At 45.5% G+C, this 25,226-nt stretch overlaps 1 protein-coding gene across 1 annotated transcript in view; it reads left to right on the top strand.

Moving 5' to 3' along the window:
* Nucleotides 1-25,226, top strand: part of SCN8A (sodium voltage-gated channel alpha subunit 8) — a 147,154-nt gene that overhangs the window by 36,383 nt on the left and 85,545 nt on the right. The window contains exons 5-9 of the mRNA XM_044285453.1: nt 14,811-15,032; nt 18,290-18,353; nt 22,523-22,664; nt 23,325-23,528; nt 23,724-24,014. Coding sequence (XP_044141388.1) covers nt 14,811-15,032; nt 18,290-18,353; nt 22,523-22,664; nt 23,325-23,528; nt 23,724-24,014 — 923 coding nt within the window. The remainder of the gene's footprint in view (nt 1-14,810; nt 15,033-18,289; nt 18,354-22,522; nt 22,665-23,324; nt 23,529-23,723; nt 24,015-25,226) is intronic.

Below are 25,226 nucleotides of genomic sequence, written 5' to 3'. Positions count from 1 at the left end.
AGGACCGTATAGAGACAGTCCTACCAATCGTCCGGGAACACATGGAAGCCGCCCAACTGGCACAGAGCCGGGTATACAACCGGAGTGCCCAGGTCCGGACATTTAACCCGGGTGACCGGGTACTGGTGCTAGTCCCCACCATTGACAGTAAGTTTTTGGCACGGTGGCAAGGTCCCTACGAGGTGAAAGAGAAGGTAGGGTCAGTGAATTACAAGATATCCCAGCCAGGCCGGCGGAAGCCAGAACAGGTATATCATGTAAATTTACTGAAATCGTGGAGAGATAGGGAGTGTCTCATTGGGGACAGCCCAAGCACTGTCTTGTCTGCGGGGAAGATCCCAGCTCCACCCGAGGTCCGGGAGGGCACCTCCGCAGTAAAGATAGCGGGTGGTCTGTCGACTAAACAAGCTCAGGAAGCCAAAGAGTTGGTGAGTCGAAATAGGGACGTATTCTCTGAGCTTCCTGGTCGAACTTCGGTAGTCCGACATGACATCGTCACCGAGCCCCACGTCAGGGTACGGTTAAAGCCGTATCGTGTACCGGAGGCCCGGCGACAGGCCATTTCAGAAGAAGTAAGGTCCATGTTGAGGTTAGGGGTGATTGAGGAGTCAAGGAGCGAGTGGGCCAGCCCCATAGTCCTCATCCCAAAACCTGACGGTACTCTGCGCTTCTGCAATGACTTTAGAAAGCTCAACGAAGTGTCGAAATTCGATGCCTACCCCATGCCCCGGGTAGACGAGCTCATAGAACGGCTAGGGAAAGCTCGCTATTTCTCGGTCCTCGACCTCACAAAAGGATATTGGCAGGTGCCTCTCACGGAGGCGGCAAAGGAGAAGACTGCCTTTGTCACCCCCGAGGGGTTATTTCAGTACCAAGTTTTGCCCTTTGGCCTACATGGTGCTCCAGCCACCTTCCAGCGATTGATGGACGTCATCCTACGGCCCCATCGTCCATATGCTTCGGCATATCTGGACGACATCATCGTGTTTAGCCAGGACTGGGAGAGTCACCTGCCCAAGGTACAGGCCGTAGTCGATTCACTTAGAAAAGCTGGACTGACGGCCAACCCAAAAAAGTGTTCGCTCGGGTTCGAGGAGGTCCGGTACCTGGGATACGTGATTGGGCGGGGAGTTGTCAAACCCCAGGTAGACAAGGTTGAGGCGATCAAGAGCTGGCCCAGACCTCTTACCACCAAGCAAGTACGTTCGTTCCTAGGGATGATAGGATATTACATGCGCTTTATCCCCAACTTTGCCACATAGCGGCCCCATTGACAAGACTTTTAAAGGGGAGGAAGACGGTGATGGTCCGCTGGGATGAGCAGGCGGAGGAGGCATTCTCCCGTTTGAAGTCGGCTCTGTGTGGGTCCCCGGTTTTGGTGACACCCGACTTCACACGGGAATTTGTCGTTCAGACGGACGCCTCTGGAGTGGGCCTAGGGGCAGTACTCTCTCAGGAAATCAGTGGGGAGGAACACCCTGTTGTCTTCCTGAGTCGCAAACTCACCCCAGCGGAAACCAGGTACAGTGTGGTAGAGAGAGAATGCCTGGCCATTAAGTGGGCCCTCGAGTCCCTTAGGTACTATCTGTTAGGGAGAAGGTTCCGTCTGGTGACCGACCATTCCCCTCTCCAGTGGATGAGCCGGGCCAAGGAGGGGAGTGCCCGGGTCACCAGATGGTTCTTGTCCCTCCAGAATTTTAAGTTCAGTGTCGAACACAGGGCAGGCCGCTTACAGGGGAATGCCGATGCCCTTTCCCGGGTACACGTACTGTTGTACATGTGTCCAACCCCTCAGGATTGAACAGGGTGTGCAACCCTTCAGGGTTGAACAAAGGGGGGGGATATGTAGGAGAGTACCTGGGGTGGTAATAGACGGCAGGTACGTGCCACCGGGGGTCCTGGCACCGGTGGAGTAAGAGCCAGAAAAGTGCATATTGCAGCGGTTATGCTGTTAACACAGCGGATCCGGGCCGGCTCTTATTGGGAGCAGGCAGATATGCGGGCGGGTGCCTGTCTCCCCACGGTCCAGGCCAGGTTTTGCAGGGAAGGGTTAAAACCTGACCAGCAACAAGGGTGTGGTGTGCAATGTGAAGCTTCTGTGTTCTCTGGCTGTGAGAGTGAGAAGTGGAGGTGAGCTGGGCTGTGTGCTGAGGCCTGTGGAGGACTGTGCAGGATCCTGCAGCTGAACCAGGAGGGATCCGTGTCCTGTGGCTAGAAGCGGACCCATGGACTTACTTCACCAAGGAGAAAAAGGTGACATTACTCCTGGCTTTAAATAGACTTTGCTTTATGTGACTGAAACAGGCCTCAAGTAGCCGGCAGCAGGGACTTGCTGTGTTTGAATTATTATTTTGCTGTTGTGTGTGACCACCCTCCCTATGAACTGCACCGTCTTTCACTTGTATGCACCGTGTGAATAAACAAAGCATCGTGTTTTACACCAAGACCATTCTGTGTTGCCTCTATACTGCACTCGCTACTAGGGATGAGCGAACTCGAACTGTATAGTTCGGGTTCGTACCGAATTTTGGGGTGTCCGTGACACGGACCCGAACCCGGACATTTTCGTAAAAGTCCGGGTTCGGGTTCGGTGTTCGTCGCTTTCTTCGCGCTTTTGTGACGCTTTCTTGGCGCTTTTTGAAAGGCTGCAAAGCAGCCAATCAACAAGCGTCATACTACTTGCCCCAAGAGGCCATCACAGCCATGCCTACTATTGGCATGGCTGTGATTGGCCAGAGCACCATGTGACCCAGCCTCTATTTAAGCTGGAGTCACATAGCGCCGCCCGTCACTCTGCTGATTAGCGTAGGGAGAGGTTGCGGCTGCGACAGTAGGGCGAGATTAGGCAGATTAACTCCTCCAAAGGACTTGATTAACTGATCGATCTGCAGCTGTGGATCATTGAGCTGCTGATCCTCAATTGCTCACTGTTTTAGGCTGCACAGACCGTTTGTCAGTCTCATTTTTCTGGGGTGATCGGCGGCCATTTTGTGTCTTGTGGTGCGCCAGCACAAGCTGCGACCAAGTGCATTTAACCCTCAATGGTGTGGTTGTTTTTTGGCTAAAGCCTACATCAGGGTGAAGCTGTCACACCAAGTGCATTTAACCAGCAATAGTCTGTTCATTTTTTGGCCATATACAAAATCAGGGGCAAGCTGCGCCTGTCACCAAGTGCATTTAACCCTCAATGGGGTGGTTGTTTTTTGGCTAAAGCCTACATCAGGGTGAAGCTGTCACACCAAGTGCATTTAACCAGCAATAGTCTGTTCATTTTTTGGCCATATACAAAATCAGGGGCAAGCTGCGCCTGTCACCAAGTGCATTTAACCCTCAATGGTGTGGTTGTTTTTTGGCTAAAGCCTACATCAGGGTGAAGCTGTCACACCAAGTGCATTTAACCAGCAATAGTCTGTTCTATTTTTGGCCATATACAAAATCAGGGGCAAGCTGCGCCTGTCACCAAGTGCATTTAACCCTCAATGGTGTGGTTGTTTTTTGGCTAAAGCCTACATCAGGGTGAAGCTGTCACACCAAGTGCATTTAACCAGCAATAGTCTGTTCATTTTTTGGCCATATCCCAGTCTAATTCTGTCACTAAATCCATACCGGTCACCCAGCGCCTAAATACTAGGCCTCAAATTTATATCCAGCTAAATCTGTCCCTAGTGCTGTAGCTGGGCGAGTTATTTAGTGTCCGTTCAAGCACATTTCTTGTTCTGGGTTGAAATACAATTCCCAATTTAGCAATTTCATAATTTAGTGGTTCCTGCTATATCAGAGCTATTTGAAATCTATCCCAAAAAGGGTATATAATATTGAAGGTGCACATTGGGTCATTCAGAATAACTTCACACACACCCGCATGTGTATTGTCCAAGTCTAATTCTGTCACTAAACCCATACCTGTCACCCAGCGCCTAAATACTAGGCCTCAAATTTAAATCCCTCTAAATCTCTCGTTACCCACCGCTGTACTGTTGTTGCTGGGCAAGATATTTAGTGTCCGTCAAAGCACATTTTTTGTTCTGGGTTGAAGTACAATTCCCAATTTAGCAATTTCATAATTTAGTGGTTTCTGCTATATCAGAGCTATTTGAAATCTATCCCTAAAAGGGTATATAATATTGAAGGTGCACATAGGGTCATTCAGAATAACTTCACACACACGCTTCTGTGCATTTCCAAGTCTAATTCTGTCACTAAATCCATACCGGTGACCCAGCGCCTAAATACTAGGCCTCAAATTTAAATCCCTCTAAATCTCTCGTTACCCACCGCTGTACTGTTGTTGCTGGGCAAGATATTTAGTGTCCGTCAAAGCACATTTTTTGTTCTGGGTTGAAGTACAATTCCCAATTTAGCAATTTCATAATTTAGTGGTTCCTGCTATATCAGAGCTATTTGAAATCTATCCCAAAAAGGGTATATAATATTGAAGGTGCACATTGGGTCATTCAGAATAACTTCACACACACCCGCTACTGTGTATTTCCAAGTCTAATTCTGTCACTAAACCCATACCTGTCACCCAGCGCCTAAATACTAGGCCTCAAATTTAAATCCCTCTAAATCTCTCGTTACCGCTGTACTGTTGTAGCTTGGAAAGTTATTTAGTGCCCGTCAAAGCACATTTTTTGTTCTGGGTTGAAGTACAATTCCCAATTTAGCAATTTCATAATTTAGTGGTTCCTGCTATATCAGAGCTATTTGAAATCTATCCCAAAAAGGGTATATAATATTCAAGGTGCACATTGGGTCATTCAGAATAACTTCACACACACGCTTCTGTGCATTTCCAAGTCTAATTCTGTCACTAAATCCATACCGGTCACCCAGCGCCTAAATACTAGGCCTCAAATTTATATCCCGCTGAATTTGAATACAATACATTGGGCCAAATAATATATTTGTTGTTGTGGTGAACCATAACAATGAGAAAAACATCTAGTAAGGGACGCGGACGTGGACATGGTCGTGGTGGTGTTAGTGGACCCTCTGGTGCTGGGAGAGGACGTGGCCGTTCTGCCACATCCACACGTCCTAGTGTACCAACTACCTCAGGTCCCAGTAGCCGCCAGAATTTACAGCGATATATGGTGGGGCCCAATGCCGTTCTAAGGATGGTAAGGCCTGAGCAGGTACAGGCATTAGTCAATTGGGTGGCCGACAGTGGATCCAGCACGTTCACATTATCTCCCACCCAGTCTTCTGCAGAAAGCGCACAGATGGCGCCTGAAAACCAACCCCATCAGTCTGTCACATCACCCCCATGCATACCAGGGAAACTGTCTCAGCCTCAAGTTATGCAGCAGTCTCTTATGCTGTTTGAAGACTCCGCTGGCAGGGTTTCCCAAGGGCATCCACCTAGCCCTTCCCCAGCGGTGAAAGACATAGAATGCACTGACGCACAACCACTTATGTTTCCTGATGATGAGGACATGGGAATACCACCTCAGCATGTCTCTGATGATGACGAAACACAGGTGCCAACTGCTGCGTCTTTCTGCAGTGTGCAGACTGAACAGGAGGTCAGGGATCAAGACTGGGTGGAAGACGATGCAGGGGACGATGAGGTCCTAGACCCCACATGGAATGAAGGTCGTGCCACTGACTTTCACAGTTCGGAGGAAGAGGCAGTGGTGAGACCGAGCCAACAGCGTAGCAAAAGAGGGAGCAGGGGCAAAAGCAGAACACCCGCCGCCAAGAGACTCCGCCTGCTACTGACCGCCGCCATCTGGGACCGAGCACCCCAAAAGGCAGCTTCAAGGAGTTCCCTGGCATGGCACTTCTTCAAACAATGTGCTGACGACAAGACCCGAGTGGTTTGCACGCTGTGCCATCAGAGCCTGAAGCGAGGCATTAACGTTCTGAACCTGAGCACAACCTGCATGACATGCACCTGCATGCAAAGCATGGAACTGCCAGTGGAGTAAACACCTTAAAACCAAGGAAGTCACGCAGGCTCCCCCTGCTACCTCTTCTGCTGCTGCCGCCTCGGCCTATTCTGCTGCTGCCGCCTCGGCCTCTTCCTCCGCCTCTGGAGGAACGTTGGCACCTGCCGCCCAGCAAACAGGGGATGTACCACCAACACCACCACCACCACCTCCGTCACCAAGCGTCTCAACCATGTCACACGCCAGCGTTCAGCTCTCCATCTCACAAACATTTGATAGAAAGCGTAAATTCCCACCTAGCCACCCTCGATCCCTGGCCCTGAATGCCAGCATTTCTAAACTACTGGCCTATGAAATGCTGTCATTTAGGCTGGTGGACACAGACAGCTTCAAACAGCTCATGTCGCTTGCTGTCCCACAGTATGTTGTTCCCAGCCGGCACTACTTCTCCAAGAGAGCCGTGCCTTCCCTGCACAACCAAGTATCCGATAAAATCAAGTGTGCACTGCGCAACGCCATCTGTAGCAAGGTCCACCTAACCACAGATACGTGGACCAGTAAGCACGGCCAGGGACGCTATATCTCCCTAACTGCACACTGGGTAAATGTAGTGGCAGCTGGGCCCCAGGCGGAGAGCTGTTTGGCGCACGTCCTGCCGCCGCCAAGGATCGCAGGGCAACATTCTTTGCCTCCTGTTGCCACCTCCTCCTTCTCGGCTTCCTCCTCCTCTTCTTCCACCTGCTCATCCAGTCAGCCACACACCTTCACCACCAACTTCAGCACAGCCCGGGGTAAACGTCAGCAGGCCATTCTGAAACTCATATGTTTGGGGGACAGGCCCCACACCGCACAGGAGTTGTGGCGGGGTATTGAACAACAGACCGACGAGTGGTTGCTGCCGGTGAGCCTCAAGCCCGCCTGGTGGTGTGTGATAATGGGCGAAATCTCGTTGCAGCTCTGGGACTAGCCAATTTGACGCACATCCCTTGCTTGGCGCATGTGCTGAATTTGGTGGTGCAGAAGTTCATTCACAACTACCCCGACATGTCAGAGCTGCTGCATAAAGTGCGGGCCGTCTGTTCGCGCTTCCGGCGTTCACATCCTGCTGCTGCTCGCCTGTCTGCGCTACAGCGTAACTTCGGCCTTCCCGCTCACCGCCTCATATGCGACGTGCCCACCAGGTGGAACTCCACCTTGCACATGCTGGACAGACTGTGCGAGCAGCAGCAGGCCATAGTGGAGTTTCAGCTGCAGCACGCACGGGTCAGTCGCACTACAGAACAGCACCACTTCACCACCAATGACTGGGCCTCCATGCGAGACCTGTGTGCCCTGTTGCGCTGTTTCGAGTACTCCACCAACATGGCCAGTGGCGATGACACCGTTATCAGCGTTACAATACCACTTCTATGTCTCCTTGAGAAAACACTTAGGGCGATGATGGAACAGGAGGTGGCCCAGGAGGAGGAGGGAGGAGGATGAGGAAGAGGGGTCATTTTTAGCACTTTCAGGCCAGTCTCTTCGAAGTGACTCAGAGGGAGGTTTTTTGCAACAGCAGAGGCCAGGTACAAATGTGGCCAGCCAGGGCCCACTACTGGAGGACGAGGAGGACGAGGATGAGGAGGAGGTGGAGGAGGATGAGGATGAAGCATGGTCACAGCGGGGTGGCACCCAACGCAGCTCGGGTCCATCACTGGTGCGTGGCTGGGGGGAAAGGCAGGACGATGACGATACGCCTCCCACAGAGGACAGCTTGTCCTTACCCCTGGGCAGCCTGGCACACATGAGCGACTACATGCTGCAGTGCCTGCGCAACGACAGCAGAGTTGCCCACATTTTAACCTGTGCGGACTACTGGGTTGCCACCCTGCTGGATCCACGCTACAAAGACAATGTGCCCACCTTACTTCCTGCACTGGAGCGTGATAGGAAGATGCGCGAGTACAAGCGCACGTTGGTAGACGCGCTACTGAGAGCATTCCCAAATGTCACAGGGGAACAAGTGGAAGCCCAAGGCCAAGGCAGAGGAGGAGCAAGAGGTCGCCAAGGCAGCTGTGTCACGGCCAGCTCCTCTGAGGGCAGGGTTAGCATGGCAGAGATGTGGAAAACTTTTGTCAACACGCCACAGCTAACTGCACCACCACCTGATACGCAACGTGTTAGCAGGAGGCAACATTTCACTAACATGGTGGAACAGTACGTGTGCACACCCCTCCACGTACTGACTGATGGTTCGGCCCCATTCAACTTCTGGGTCTCTAAATTGTCCACGTGGCCAGAGCTAGCCTTTTATGCCTTGGAGGTGCTGGCCTGCCCGGCAGCCAGCGTTTGGTCTGAACGTGTATTCAGCACGGCAGGGGGCGTCATTACAGACAAACGCAGCCGCCTGTCTACAGCCAATGTGGACAAGCTGACGTTCATAAAAATGAACCAGGCATGGATCCCACAGGACCTGTCCGTCCCTTGTCCAGATTAGACATTAACTACCTCCCCATAACCATATATTATTGGACTCCAGGGCACTTCCTCATTCAATCCTATTTTTATTTTCATTTTACCATTATATTGCGATGCTACCCAAAGTTGAATGAACCTCTCCTCTGCCTGTGTGCTAGGCCTAAATATATGCCAATGGACTGTTGCAGTGGTGGCTGACATGAAGCCTGATTCTCTGCTATGACATGCAGACTAATTCTCTGCTGACATGAAGCCAGATTGTCTGTTACGGGACCTCTCTCCTCTGCCTGGGTGCTGGGCCTAAATTTATGACAATGGACTGTTGCAGTGGTGGCTGACGTGAAGCCTGATTCTCTGCTATGACATGCAGACTGATTCTCTGCTGACATGAAGCCAGATCGTCTGTTACGGGACCTCTCTGCTCTGCCTGTGTGCTAGGCCTAAATATATGCCAATGGACTGTTGCAGTGGTGGGTGACGTGAAGCCTCATTCTCTGCTATGACATGCAGACTGATTCTCTGCTGACATGAAGCCAGATTGTCTGTTACGGGACCTCTCTGCTCTGCCTGTGTGCTAGGCCTAAATATATGCCAATGGACTGTTGCAGTGGTGGGTGACGTGAAGCCTCATTCTCTGCTATGACATGCAGACTGATTCTCTGCTGTCATGAAGCCAGATTGTCTGTTACGGGACCTCTCTGCTCTGCCTGTGTGCTAGGCCTAAATATATGCCAATGGACTGTTGCAGTGGTGGGTGACGTGAAGCCTCATTCTCTGCTATGACATGCAGACTGATTCTCTGCTGACATGAAGCCAGATTGTCTGTTACGGGACCTCTCTGCTCTGCCTGTGTGCTAGGCCTAAATATATGCCAATGGACTGTTGCAGTGGTGGGTGACGTGAAGCCTCATTCTCTGCTATGACATGCAGACTGATTCTCTGCTGTCATGAAGCCAGATTGTCTGTTACGGGACCTCTCTGCTCTGCCTGTGTGCTAGGCCTAAATATATGCCAATGGACTGTTGCAGTGGTGGGTGACGTGAAGCCTCATTCTCTGCTATGACATGCAGACTAATTCTCTGCTGACATGAAGACAGATTCTCTGTTACGGGACCTCTCTCCTCTGCCTGTGTGTGTGCTGGGCCTAAATATATGCCAATGGACTGTTGCAGTGGTGGCTGACGTGAAGCCTCATTCTCTGCTATGACATGCAGACTGATTCTCTGCTGACATGAAGCCAGATTCTCTGTTACGGGACCTCTCTCCTCTGCCTGTGTGTGTGCTGGGCCTAAATATATGCCAATGGACTGTTGCAGTGGTGGCTGACGTGAAGCCTCATTCTCTGCTATGACATGCAGACTGATTCTCTGCTGACATGAAGCCAGATTCTCTGTTACGGGACCTCTCTCCTCTGCCTGTGTGTGTGCTGGGCCTAAATATATGCCAATGGACTGTTGCAGTGGTGGCTGACGTGAAGCCTCATTCTCTGCTATGACATGCAGACTGATTCTCTGCTGACATGAAGCCAGATTCTCTGTTACGGGACCTCTCTCCTCTGCCTGTGTGCTAGGCCTAAATATATGCCAATGGACTGTTGCAGTGGTGGCTGACGTGAAGCCTCATTCTCTGCTATGACATGCAGACTAATTCTCTGCTGACATGAAGACAGATTCTCTGTTACGGGAGCTCTCTCCTCTGCCTGGGTGCCGGGGCCTAAATATCTGAGAATGGACTGTTCCAGTGGTGGGTGACGGGAAGCCAGATTCTCTGCTATGGAACCTCTCTCCAATTGATTTTGGTTAATTTTTATTTATTTAATTTTTATTTTAATTCATTTCCCTATCCACATTTGTTTGCAGGGGATTTACCTACATGTTGCTGCCTTTTGCAGCCCTCTAGCCCTTTCCTGGGCTGTTTTACAGCCGTTTTAGTGCCGAAAAGTTCGGGTCCCCATTGACTTCAATGGGGTTCGGGTTCGGGACGAAGTTCGGATCGGGTTCGGATCCCGAACCCGAACATTTCCGGGATGTTCGGCCGAACTTCTCGAACCCGAACATCCAGGTGTTCGCTCAACTCTACTCGCTACCACTGCCTACCAGAGCGGATCCCCACACAGGATATGGGTACATTATGGTCCGGGGCCGGTGAAATGGGCTAAATAGATACATTTCAGAGTTCCTACTGATCAAGGTCAGAGATCTATTTGTTATTTGCATCCCTGGAGGTCTAGGCTGGGCAATGAAAGGATTATTATAGACATCTCTGGTGGTCTAGGGCAGCAGTTAAGGTCTGCATACGGTACCTGAAGAGGATTATTGTATGCATCCCTGGAGGCCTTGGGCAATGAAGGGGTTAATTCCAGGATTCCTACCAGTCTAGGGCAGAAAAAGGTTTAATGTCAGCAATGTGGTGGTCTAGGGCAGAGAATGGGTAATTTCAGAATCTCTGGAGATCTAGAGACGGGGTTAATGCTCTGACTATTGGTCTTGGGCATTGAAGGGTTAAGTGTTGTATACCTGATATTCCCTTGTTTATTCACCTTTATAGACTCCAGTGTTGTTCTTGTAACAGGAAGCTGAACACAGATCATTAAGATGACCGAACTGCTCTGCACTGATGCAGGAAAGAGATAGAGAGAACTATGCTGCTGTAACTGAACAGCTGCACAGTTCTCTATTCTTGGGTATGACACTTGACTCAAGCTCTGCTCAATCTTTAAATGGCGCACTCAGAAAAGAGGCCTGTGCAGCAGCAGACTTTCCTTGAGCAGTGCGAGTCTGTAAGCTGCACTGCTCCTATGCTTAAAGAGTCTGTACTTTCACACAATTTCATTTAATAGAGAACGGTGTAAATAGCAATTTTCTAAATCACTTTTTTTAAACAATCTGCCTGGATCCACCTGAAAAAAAAATCAGTAAAATCATGGCCACTATGGGTCTCACCTCCACCTAATCTGCAGTCCACTGCCTGTTGTTAGACTAGATCCGTCTCTAGTAACAGAGACTGTTCACAGGAAATGAGAACGTGTCAGAGCTAGCTAAGCTCCTGAGCTCGATAGAAGCATTGCCTCTACACAGCCTTTGAAGAGCAGTGAAGCTCCTGTATGTTTGTAAGCCACATCCCCCGCCCCTTATCAGATTTCTGAGCTTCTTATATTGTGGGAAGTAAAGAAAGTGAGGTCACTGCAGTACAGTACTGTCAGATTCCAGAGAAGGGAGACACCCACTGCTTGTGAGAGAAATGCATCTAGCTCTGCAGCTAAAACAGGGAATAATATGGCTGAGGAAGACATCAGGGAAGCCCATTAAAGACCTGTTCCTTCACAGTTATGATTCTACAAGGAAGCACAGCCATTATGGAAACTTTTTTGAAACTCAGGTATGCGTTAAAAGGAACAGTGTGTGTATATAATGGTTGTAGGCCTGTGTAAGGCTACTTTCACACTAGCGTTTTAGTTTTTCCGGTATTGAGATCCGTCATAGGGGCTCAATACCGGAAAAAAACATTCAGTTTTGTCCCCATTCATTGTCAATAGGGACAAAATGTAACTCAACAGAACGGAATGCACCAAAATGCATTTTCATTCCGTTTAGTTTCGTTCCCATACCGGAGAGCAAACTGCAACATGTTGTAATTTGCTTTCTGTCCTGGGATGTGGAGCAAGACGGATCCGTCATGACCCCCAATGCAAGTCAATGGGGACACAATCTGCCACAATAGAAAATGGATCTGTCCTGGCACACAATGCAAGTCAATGGGGATAGATACGTTTTTTCTGCCACAATAGAAAACGGATTCGTCCTCTATTGACTTTCAGTTGGAGCTCATGACGGATCCGTCTTGGCAATGTTAAAGATAATACAACCGGATCCGTTCATAACGGATGCAGATGGTTGTATTATCAGTAACGGAAGCGTTTTTGCTGAACCCTGCCGGATCCAGTAAAAACGCAAGTGTGAAAGTAGCCTAAGGAGTTTGGAGTGCTAATCTTTCCTTGCATTAAAGCTCTGCAGAATACACAATATCTAACATATCATTGTGTGATCACATGATACACACATATATATTATTTAGCACCACATATTTGGAAATGTACATGTATGTGTGCTTGAGGTTGGTCCTTGACTTTAGTCTGCAGTCTTTCCACTACATTCTAAACTAATGAAGGTGGCTACTGCACCTGCCTTACGTGTTTGACGCTTTGTCTTCTTTTCTTATACTTCTTTGTATAGTGAACAGGAAGCGTTAATTCTATTTTATGTCCATCCCCTATATTCTGTACAGTTTTGGTCTCTAGATTTTCTAGTGCAGAAAAAATACAGCAATGCTCAATAGTTGGTTAAGCATGTTCAAACTAATGCGCATGATTTGCTTATGCTGTGCGCACATCTTTGCATCGTTACTTAACACCTAGTAATATAAATGCAGAGCTCTGTCTGGGCAAAAGTTTGTTCTATTCTTGAAAAATGCTGTGTTACATACTCTATGCAGTAATGTCTAGAGACAAGGGCCTAAACTCCAATCTAATATTTATGTCATTTATTACTAATTCTAGATGACAAATTCCAGATCATTTCAGAACCTAAATCTTGATAGTTTTGGGAAACCAAATGAGACATAAGGGAAGATCAAGCGTGGAATAGACTTTTGGCTCTTGTTATTAATAGGAGTACTTATGCTGAGCTTCTGCAAAGCTAGGACACACAAATAGAAGTTTTTAATCACTGACTATATTAACAATAGTGTATTTTGTAGCACACTGTCCTTTAATGGTGTGATAGTATTTTTAATTGTGGTTCTTAAGGGGTATAGTGGTATCAGCAAAGAGTACTTATCTATTATATAATGAAAAGATGTACAATTCTCCGGTATGCTCTCTGTATTAATTATCTTGATTTCAAGATCTCTGCTTGCAAGATGTTTGCTTGCAGTCACAGAATATGAACTTGTTACAGTACAGTTATCAGAACTCTCTGTCTTGTGTAACAGTCCAAGGGTGGTCATTACGTGGTTAGGACAGTCTCGAAACTAATCAAATGATTGCAAGAAGAGATCTTGAAAATTAAGTGAACTGGATATACAGTAAGAAGCAGAGGTGGACTCAGATCTCATAGGACCCCTCTGCCCCACCCAGTTTCCAAGTACGAGTGTGTGAAAAGTCCCCAGGCAACACAGAGCACAAATCATAATGTTCCAGATTTCTGACAAATTGACATATTTTTTTATTAAGCTAAAGAAAGTTTAATTAAAAAATGATAATAAAAAAAAGTCATCTTTGGCTTCACCCACTTTATCTGACTTCTATGGTGGAAAAAGTGAAACTGGTGCTTATTAAATATGGCGCTCATTCTGAGCACCATATTTCGCAACGTTTTACACCCAACAACTGGCTTAAATACATGGGTGCATCTCCCCATACAGCTGTATGTCTGCGGCTACCCTCATACAGTACATTATAAAGCTATCTGACTGAAGCCACCACTAGGGGAAGCTCCGTGCATAGGAATTTATACAGTCACTAATGACTGCAATGGAAGCTGTAAAACTCTCACATAAAAATGCAGTGTTGTTATATCAGGAAGGAGTCTGTGCCGGGGACCCCCTCCTTCCCAGGCCCCACAGAAGAAGGTATATATTAGAAAATTGTATAACTTTTCATTATAATAAGATAACTGTTGAAACCAAAATACTCCATAATGTTGTCCCATGAAGAAGACAGTCTGCGTTATGTCTGGCTAGCTATACAGCAAAGAGCTTAGAACACTCATTTTACTCTATATTAGGGCTCATGCACATGAAAGGTTTTTTTCCGGCGTCTGTTCCGTTTTATTTTATTTATTTATTTTTTGCAGCCTCTATGTAGAAGCATTTAATTCCATGGGGACACAAAAAAAAATGGAAATGACTCTGTGTGCATTTTGTGTCCGTATGTCTGCATGGCCATTCCGCAAAAAAATAGAACATGTCCTATTATAGTTTATAATATATATATATATAATATATATAATAAAGGTCCCTAATATATTATATATTAGAGGCCTTCCGTACCCGTACATCACAAAACTCCCAACAGTCGTATGCATGAGCCCTTGTAGGTTTTCACAAGCTATAATAGATTATTTTTCTGTTGTCGAAACACTGAAGCAAATCTATTTTAAACCGCAAGATTTAGATTAGAAGACCCAGCATTCATAGAGCTGCTCCTTTAATTAAAAGGGGGTTGTGCAGGGTTAGAAAAACACAAGGCGGCTTTCTATGAGCACCAGGCCTGTTCATGGGTTATGTCTGGTATTGCAGCCGCAATACCAGATACAATATCTAATAATCTTGTCTAATCCTGTGCAAACCTTTACATCTTATCCGTGACTTCCCTGTATTTTAGTTTTCTATACTTCATTTTGCATGGACTCACACAACTATGCCCAGTCTGAAGACATCTCTTTCCATTGTCCTCTGCAGGTCTGAAGACCATTGTGGGTGCCCTTATTCAGTCTGTGAAGAAGTTGTCAGATGTCATGATTTTGACGGTGTTTTGCCTCAGTGTCTTTGCTTTAATCGGTCTACAGCTTTTCATGGGTCATTTAAGGCGGAAGTGTGTTGTTTGGCCAATCAACATGGACGAGCAATACTTGGCCAATGGCAGCAGAGGCTTTGACTTTGACGAATATATAAACAATGACAGTAAGTGGTACAGCACCCATGCCGATATCCGTTTTCTTAGGGCTCATTCAGACGGCCATATGCTGTCCGCAAAAATGCGGATCCGTTTTTTTTTGCGGATTAGATGCTGTCCCATTCACTTCTATGGGGCCCTTTTCTTCCATTGCACATCTCAGCAAAAAAATTAGACTTGTCCTATACTTGTCAGTAAAAATCAGGACATGGCCCCATTGAAGTCTATGGATCAGCAAAAAAACTGAATGCAATCCGTTTTTTTTTTGTCCGCAAAAAAAATGATCAAAATTTTTGCGGACAGCACACAGCCGTCTGAATGACCCCTTATACTGAGTGTTTATTTTAATGTGTCATTTATTTTGTAAAAATGTGCTGATGGTTTAGGCTACATTCTGATGCAGTTTTGGAAGCCAAAACCAGGAGTGAGTAAAAAAAAGGGAGACGTTGTATCTGTCTTTTATACTTTCTCTCCTTTTATGATCCAATCCTTTTTGGCTTCAAAAACTGCAGAAACCTGACCATGTGCCGTACTTTCATAAATGCGGTAAAGGTATCCAAAACCTCTGCCGAAACAGCCTGCCGGATTGCACCATATCTCGCATAGTCAGCGCCGGACCCCATTCCCTATAATGGGATTTGGCTGGTCTCCGGCATGAGTGCCAGGTTTTGGCCGGACAAAAACTGATGACCTTTCCGTAGGATTTTGTCTCCCAACACCCCCACCGATTAGCTGACTGAAGGAGCCAAGATTGTTTACTAGGCGCAGCTCCATATACTTTGTGGCGGCTGTACCTGGTAATTTCTCTCTCTACAGCCCGATCCTATTAAGGTGAATAGAAATGAGCTGCAATGCCAGGTAAAGGTACTACCACATGTAGGGCACTGTGCCTGGGAAAATGAAGTGGATGCATCGCTTGCTGGAGCACTGCAGCTCCTTCAGCCGGGTGATATTGGGGTTTCTAAGAATAGAATCGCTTTAGAGGGACCATGGGAACTTACTGCATACGGTTTTATCTCTATTGAGTTCAATGTATAACAGTATACTGTAAGTTCCTCCCAGTGATGACTTCAGGAAGCTATCATGTTATCTTCTGTAAACCCATGCAAAGGATTTGGAGCTTTGTATCAGGAAAAACATAACTCTGACCCTATAAAGGTATGTTAAGAAATGAATCAGCACCACAGCACACTACATCAATAATTCCCAGCCTTTATAGCTCCTGAAAAAGTTTCTCCACCTGGGGAACTACTAATTCCCTCCCATGTCAACACAGCCCTTGCTGATAATGCCTTTAGGACCCCCTCTCCAAAAGAAAACTTAGGGTATGTTCACAAAACATATGAGGCTGACCCTTGGATTTGCTGTGGATTTACAGTTTGGACTGCTGAGGGTTTGCATTTGCATTCGCCCATTCAGTTAGGCTACTCTATGTATGGTAAGATGGGTCATGTTACTTTTTTGACCCAAAATTCAAACCCATCTGAGGGTGTATAAATTGTAGTGTGCATTTCCAATAAAAGCAATTGGAGGCTGATTTGATGCAGAGTTTATGCAGATTTCGGTTTGGAATATGCCGAAATCAGCTTGAAAAGAACCACTGTGAACATGCCCTGACCTAAGGTTTTATCGAACCCTAGCTGGAAAACACATTACAGCACTGGTTACAGTACAAAGGTTCGAATCCGACCAAGGACATCAGCATAGAGTTTGTATGTTCTTGCCGCTTGCATGTTTTTTTTTCGGGTTTTCTCCCACACTCCAAAGACATACAAAGCTGGATGCTAATGTCTGTAAAGCGCTGCGGAATATGTCAGCGCTATATAAGTGAGTATAATAAGTAAATATACACTATTGTCTAACTTTATGTTATTGTACGCTGAGGTGTCACTGTAGAAGTAAACGAGTAATGAATAATGGCTGGCTTGTGTTCAGATGGCTGCTATAAAGGGTGGTAGCAAGGAGCCAGTCAGCTGGGCATTTAGGCAGTCCATTACCAGGATAGATGATACATGGTGCTCCTGGTCCTCCTCATGTGGATGGCTGCAGTGGGGAGACGCTGAGCATAGCCCACTGTATACACATGTATAGGATATACCAGGCATGCTTATTTAGCTATTTCCATGTCTTCCATGTCTTTCATGTCTCTATAGCGCCATCAGTTTTCACAGTGAAGGAGGACTTCAGAGAGCGCATAAAGCCTATGTGACTAAAAATGAGACACAGCATTCTAAGAACTGAATTGCATTACAGGGGGTGTCCTCTTATTTTCATGTAGTGTGTCCTTTTAACAATTTACAGTTTAATGTTTAATTTTTTTGTGGTATTTTTGTCAATCTCATTGTTAGCGTGTGCAAATGTATACCTCTGACGCATCCGACAGATACCACTGTACAAGTATACAGCTCCCATGTCAAAAATGTATATTACAAGGTATACTTTTTTTTGCGGGTCCCACTTTATGCTTAGGCTAGCATCACATCCGTGTATTTTGTTCAGGCAGGCTGTTCCGTCGGAGAATAGCCTGCCGGAATTAACTGGATTATGTGCTGCCGGAATTAAAGTATAATGGGGTCCGTCAGACGTTCCGTTTACATCCGGCTAACAAGCAAAAAGCCCGCCAGACACAAACTGCTTGCCTGCCGGAACAGGTTACTGGAACACTGCCCCTGCAGATGTGAAGGTTTCCTAAGTGTGAATGTGCCCTTATGTGAGGTTGGAGTAGTGTCAAATGTTACATTTTTTACTATAATTCAATAATGGTTTATTCTTGTATGTGTCAGTGAGGGAAGTTGCTCGGGTGCTTGTTAGGCTACTTACACACCAGCATTTTTACTGGAACCGTCATGGATCATTAAAAATGCTTCCTTCATAATAACACAACCGTCTGCATCCGTTCTGAACGGATCCGGTTGTATTCTCTCTAAAATAGCTAAGACGGATCAGTCTCTAAAGCCATTGTAAGTCAATGGAGGACGGATCCGTTTTCTTTTGTGTCTTGCTCCGCACCACATCGATAACAGAAAAAGGCTGCTTGCAGCGTTATTCTGTCCTCGATGGGGACACAGCCAAATGGAACGGAATGCATTCTGGCGCACTCCGTTCCCCACCCCCCGCTTTTGAGATCCTATGATGGATCTCAATAGCGGAAAGGGAAAGCACACATGTGAAAGTAGCCTTAGATACACTTGACTTTTATTGCATCACAATTTGTATCCTATAATTAATATACTCTTTATTTTGTTTCCTCTCCTGTTATTTCCAGCAAACTTTTATAAAGTCCATGGAGCCATTGATCCAATACTGTGTGGTAATAGCACAGATGCGGGGTAAGTGATCTATACCATGACTGAAGTATACAGACTTTTGCATTATGTCTTAAAGAGGGCCTGACACCTCCCCTGACATGTCTGGTTTAGTAACTACTTGCATTCCCCATGTAATAACAATTCTGAAGCACCTATTCTTGTGGCTCTATGTTCTGCCATTTCTGTATTATTCCTTCTAGAAGTTCTAAATAAATTGCTAGCAGTTTGCAGTGAAGGTCCAGATAGGTGTTACCAGTTGTTGGTTTTTCCCTGCACAATCTGTCAGTGGCAGCACTGATTGGCTACTGTCAGAATGTGCAGGGACACACCTCCAACTGGTGACACCCATGTGGACCTTTATTGCAAACTGCTGGCAATTCATTCATAACTTCTAGGGGGAATAATAAACAAATGGAACAACATAGAGTCATAAGAATAGATGCTTCAGAATTGTTATTACAAGGGGATGAAAGTAGTTACTAAAACTGACATGTCAGGAGAGGGGACAGGTCCTGTTTAGTGTTATAGCCATTCTTGAAAGGACCATTCATGTGGAACAAAACCAATTTATTTATTAGTTCTTTTTCTTATCGGTGCTAGAGATCACAGATCTGGATCTGCAGTTTCTCTACTTTGATATCTCCATGACCACAGTTTTGCTTGGTTGGCTCAGCCTTCTTATAGGGGCTTTTTAGGGATCTGATTCACCATCTATTTTGAGTAGCTAACATGGATAAGCCTATTTTTAAGTAATATTTTCTTAGTCTTTATTACATACAACGTTACATAGTTGTAAAATAGAATAACCCCCAAATATAAGCAATTGAGATCATATCACTGTGCTGGAGCCTTATGATAACTCTCTGAGTAACAGTATTGTGTATTTCCATATATATTCTGTGTTTCCTAACATGGATATGGCAGCCATTACATCTTTTGCAGGGGTTGTCACCTCTTTTTTCTACAATTTTAAATGGCAGGAAAGGAAATATTATGTTTAATGATAAAAAAAATTCTAGGTGGCCATGCTCTTTAACATTTGAAATGAAAACAATTGATGGTGGGTTTAGGAGAAACGTGGGGCACACAGTTCAGTCATATGTGGCACATATTTAAGGAAAAATAAATTTGATAGTATAGATAGTCGACACGTCATCAATTAATATTAAGCGTATAAAGAAGAATATAGCGTGCTCATAAAAACAATACCTTTATTATAAATTAATGGGTAAATGGAGCAGAAAGCTGCTCATATGGTGATCATGACCTAACAGAAGATTGGTTAAGTCTTTTTAACTCCTACTGTGATTAAGATACCACAAAAACAATAAAAAATACTAATGGGAATAAACCTATAGTCATATAGGTGATTAGATGTTTATATCCGCAGACAGGTAATAGGGGGTATTTAGAGGGAGGGGAGTGACTCTCCCTGGATGTCCCTAAAAACCTAGGCCCTAAGCCCAGGGATATCCCCAGATGGTAGAGATACCCTGTCCCCGTACCTATGGCTATAGTCAACCTATAGTAACCCTTCCTAGATAGATGGTAAATACTTTAAGATAGAAACATGAAAACCCTGACACGTTTGACCTGCGCCTGGCAGATCATCAGGGGGTGATAGACAAACCCTAGTTTTTAGGGCGATACCTGAAATATAAAGAAATGAAACTTAGCTCCTGTATCTAGTCAGTGGGGAGTATATGATGATGCTGAGTCCTGTCAGTTGATAGCCTGTAAAGAAGGAGAAGGGGGATCAATATAAAGACTATTCAAAACAATGTCTACAGGTTTCTGTTTCATATACTTACTGATCAGGATGAACCCACTGTCTGACTTAATGGATGTTGAGGGGGAGCTGATGTGGCCGGTCTGTAAATGCCAGTGCTCAGTATATAAGCACTGGTCTTGTCTGGCACTTCCGGACGCCGGTATTGAGCATTTACGGTTTGTGAGACGCATGGCAAGGTTGCAGCGCGTCACTTCCAGTACATGGCACGCATGGTGAGACGCATACTACCCGAAGTGTTAATGCAAATTCCGGTCTCTGGACCGCAAATTGGAACGCATGGGGCTAGGATTAGATCGCCCATGCATCCTTTACAGTTAATGAGATGCTTGTGCAAGCGTACCTGATGGAGAATCCGGAGATGTGTATAGTTTTAGTCATTTTAATATACTGATAAGTATATAGACCAATAGAGAAATGTATAATGAAACTCCATTAATATGTTTTGTTACGACTATATAGACCGGCCCTCTTTTTAGTAGTCACAGGAGGGAGATATATATAGAGTGTAGCTCTATTTGAAAGCCACACATAGACCTTATGGGATCCACAAACTATATGAGTGGTCCATAAGAGAGACAAGGTAAGATAAGGGGCAGATGATAGTCATGTCCCTATTAATCAAGGACACTTCTCGTACCTGCATAGTCCATTAGTGAGAGGGACATTATCGAAACAGGGGAAGGTCAAATTAAACAGAAAAGGAAAACCAGCTAAATGAAACAGGTATATGTAAGCCTCTCATCCAGTCCTCCTGGTGACTGGGACCGGAAACGATAAATCCATTCCGTTTCCTTCTGGAGTTTCCTCCGGTCCCAGTCACCCCTCCTGGCTGGCATAGGGACAACCTCAAGTGCCGCAAAGTGAATGGATCTGAGGTCACCATTATGACAATGATTCATATGGTTGGCCACAGATGTGTTATTCCTTTTGACAATGTCGTTGACATGTTCACATATTCTACGTCTCAGTTCTCTATACGTTTTTCCTATATAATCTTTCGGACAAGTGCACTGGCACATATATATATATGACCGCTTTTGTTTTGCAGTTAACAAAGTCACTTATAGTGTGTATATATTCAGTTATAGAACAGGTTACCGTTTTTGTTGGATTAATGTGTTTGCAGGGCTTGCATGTCTCGCATTAAAAAATTCCTTTAGGTTGCCTGTCAAGCCAAGTGCCTTCTTTTTGTTATTCCCGCATAGTGACTATGTACAAGTCTGTCTTTCAGACTCCTCCCCTTACGGTATGTGACTTGTGGGAAGGGAGAGATAGCCTTCGAGAGATCTTTGTCCATAGTCAGGATTGGCCAATAGGTTCGCAAAATGGCCAGAACCTCTCTATTGGCTATATCGTAACTAGAAATCAAGCGGATAAGATTTGCATCATTTTTGTTTCTTGATCTGGGTATCAAAAGATCCCCTCTCTTGCTGTTTTCAGCCACATGAAAAGCCTCCCTTAGAATGAATTGAGGGTAGCCTCTTTGTGTTAATCTATTTTTCAATTTCTTTGATTCTTTATAAATATTTTCCCTATCTGAACAATTCCTGCGCATGCGCAAATATTGTCCTTTCGGGATACCTTTTTTCACTGCAGGGGGGTGGTAGCTACTCCAATGCAGGATATTATTCGTGGCGGTTGGCTTGCGGAAAACTGTGGTGGTGAGATTGCCATCCATCAGTTTCACCTGTACATCAAGAAAGGTGACGCAATCAGACTCAATCACGCTTGTGAACTTTAGTCCAACGTCATTGTCATTTAGGGCCGAGACGAAGTTGTGGAACTTCTCTTGGCTGTCGTTCCAGATCAAAAAGATATCGTCTATATAACGAGTCCAGAAGACGACCATGTCACCCCACCACACAGTCCGGTCGGGGAACACATACTTGTCTTCCCACCAGCCCAGGAGGAGGTTCGCGTAGGTCAGGGCACAGGGGCTGCCCATCGCCGTCCCCCTGAGCTGATGGTAAAAGGACCCGTTATACAGAAAATAATTATGAGTAAGTGTATACTCAAGGAGACTCATAATAAACTGATTATGACTCTGAAACTGGGTGCCTCTTGATCTCAAAAAGTGTGCTGTAGCTGCTAGGCCTTTATCGTGTGGTATCGAAGTATAGAGTGATTCCACATCTATACTGGCGAGATAGCAGTGTGGATCATACTCCGAGGCACCTCCTATTTATAGGAATATTTCAGTAATTTACATTCTGCAGAGCACAAGCCAACATTGCAATAGGTTTCCATCATAAAGCAGATAATTCACTGGTCACACCCAAGTACTTGATGATGTGTTGACCATCCCTGGTGGTGGTGACCCTGTAGAAAAGATATGGTACCCATGCATCTATAAGTTGCAATAATCTTGTTTCTGTTTCATATTTTTTTTTAACCTAAGGCAATGTCCAGAAGGATACAGATGTATGAAAGCAGGGAGGAACCCAAACTATGGCTACACAAACTTTGATACCTTTAGTTGGGCTTTTTTAGCCTTATTTCGCCTTATGACTCAGGATTATTGGGAAAACTTGTACCAATTGGTAAGCAACAATATTTACATTTGATTTATAATATTTAATGAATGTGGGGGCACATTTATTAAGACCGGTGTTTTAGGTGCCGGTCTTGATAAAGCCCCATCGCTAACGGTGGATCGCCGAAGTTTTGAAGAGACGCAGGCCTCTTCGTAACTTTGGCGCATCCTGCGCCAGTTTTAAATGTAAGTCAGCTTCTGAGCTTTCTTACATTTAGACCTTCTGTCCTGGCCCGCCGGGGACCTGGAAAGGTGAACGCTTTATTTTATAACGGCTTCACTTTAATTATCAATAGAATAAAGCCCTGTAAGATAGAAGGGACACATGTGATGGAAAATTGAGCGGAAAAATCCACCATGTTTTTTGCCAGCAGATTTCACTCTCTCCATTGAGAAGGGTGAAATCTGCAAGACAAATCCATTGGATAAATTGACAAGCTGCGGATTTCAAAACCTCAAAAGCACAGCTGTTCTGCTTTTCTTTTTTATGCAGCATGTGGGTGAGAATTCAGAAATGCTGGTACTGTACAACGCTGAGGATTTGCTGCACTAAAATCTGCAGCAAATTTGTCACGTGTGACCCCAGCCTTATAACGTAGACCAAGAATGTTCATTTTAGGTTATATCAACAAACCATATTGCTTCTTTCCTTTTTTCTACTGTTTAGACACTACGTGCTTCTGGAAAAACATACATGATCTTCTTTGTGTTGGTCATCTTCGTTGGCTCATTTTATTTGGTGAATTTGATTCTGGCTGTGGTGGCTATGGCTTATGAAGAACAGAATCAAGCAACTCTTGAGGAAGCAGAGCAGAAGGAAAATGAATTCAAAGCAATGCTGGAGCAGCTGAAGAGACATCAGGAAGAGCAGGTGAGACCTCAATCTGCAGAAATATATAAATATATATATGTGACCCATTTTACTTAAGGGTGAGCTGTGAGAGGGGGTAAAGACTAGGAGTTAGATCCTCAACTTCCTCTGAGTCCAATACGGTACTTCTTTTTGCAGGATATGCTCCAAAAAATGGAGCATTGCTGGATTATAACATCTCGTTTTGCCTTGTAGGCAGCAGCTATGGCTACCTCAGCTGGCACTGTTACTGAAGATGCTGTGGAAGATGAAGAAGGGGATGCTCGGATGTCTCAGACATCGTCAGAACTTTCAAAGTTGAGTACTAAGAGCGCAAAAGAAAAAAGAAACCGCAGAAGGAAGAAGAGACAGAAAGAACTGTCAGAAGGGGAAGAGAAAGGAGACTCTGAAAAAGTGTACAAATCGGAATCAGAAGATGGTATAAAAAGAAAAGGGTTTTGGTACCCTGACAATAGGCTGGGACGAAAGTTTTCAATTATGGATCAGGTAATGAAAACCAAAATAATATGTGGCATTGTAAGCAGTACTAAAACTATGACCAAGGAGATGCATTGGTTTAATGTGCAGTCTCAGCACAGTTGTAATTTGTCAAATGTAATAATAAAATGTCCACATCTAGCACGGTTGCACTCACGGAGACCCCTTTCCAGCACCATCCCTCCTTACAGCTTCTTGTTTCTTTCTGACTCGTGAAGGACAGTCAAGAATCTCTTTGTATTGTATGAGCCTATGTCAGACAGATGTTTTCTCCCTAGATTATTTTACACTGGTATACTTTGTACTTACCAGAAGTCACATTATTATGACCACTTCCTACTTTTGATGTCGACAGTGCTCACGTGTTGTGAGCTGGCTTGGTGTGTATGTAAGGTGTGTGATAGCTTGTCTGCACACATATCCCTGATTGCTGTCATGGGTAGTTGCAGAAAGAAATGATTATTGGCTTTTGGGACAAGGGTATTAGTATTTCTGAAACTGCAGTTTGTCAACTGTTTGCGTGCCTCTGTGGTGAAAGTGTATCATGAATAGACAAATGGCAGTGTGGAAAGTGCCATTGATGCGAGAGGTGACTGTCGGCTATGACGGTGCGCAAGGGCAGACCGACATGCTCACTGCCAGAATTAACCGAGGGGCTACCACACGTGTGACAAAAACAACAGTTGAACAAACCATACTGCCTATGGGGCTTTGAACCAGGTGATCACTGCGCCTCTGCTAGCAAAGTTGCATAAAGCTTAAATTTTTGCAGCAGTATTGGAATTGGACCTCTGCTGAATGGCAAAGGGTTGTCTTTCCCGATGAATCATGTTTTCTGCTTCATCGAACGGATGGACTTTGGCTGGTCAGGCAAGAAACATCAAAGAGCAAACCCTCCAACTATTGCTCAAAGAACACAAGCTGCTGGTGCCAGGGTTACCGTTTGGGGAATGATTTTGTGATGTTCTCTTGGCCGACGCATCCATGTGGAAGACACTCTCAACCAATTTGGGTATAATTCCATCCTTGCAGATCACATACACCCATACATACTGATTGTCTTCCCTGGGCAGATGGGATCTTCCAGCAAGACAATGCTACATGTCACACGGCTAGAAATATCTGACATTTGTTGGAAGAGCATGACCAAATCTTCCAAGTACTACCCTGGCCCCCTAAATCTCCAGATTTGTACCAGACTAAGCACCTGTGGGACCACCT

Source organism: Bufo gargarizans, chromosome 3 (assembly GCF_014858855.1).
Source record: "Bufo gargarizans isolate SCDJY-AF-19 chromosome 3, ASM1485885v1, whole genome shotgun sequence".
Classification (NCBI taxonomy): Eukaryota; Metazoa; Chordata; class Amphibia; order Anura; family Bufonidae; genus Bufo; species Bufo gargarizans.
Note: the sequence above shows the minus strand (reverse complement) of the source record. Positions and strands in the feature narration are given on the sequence as shown.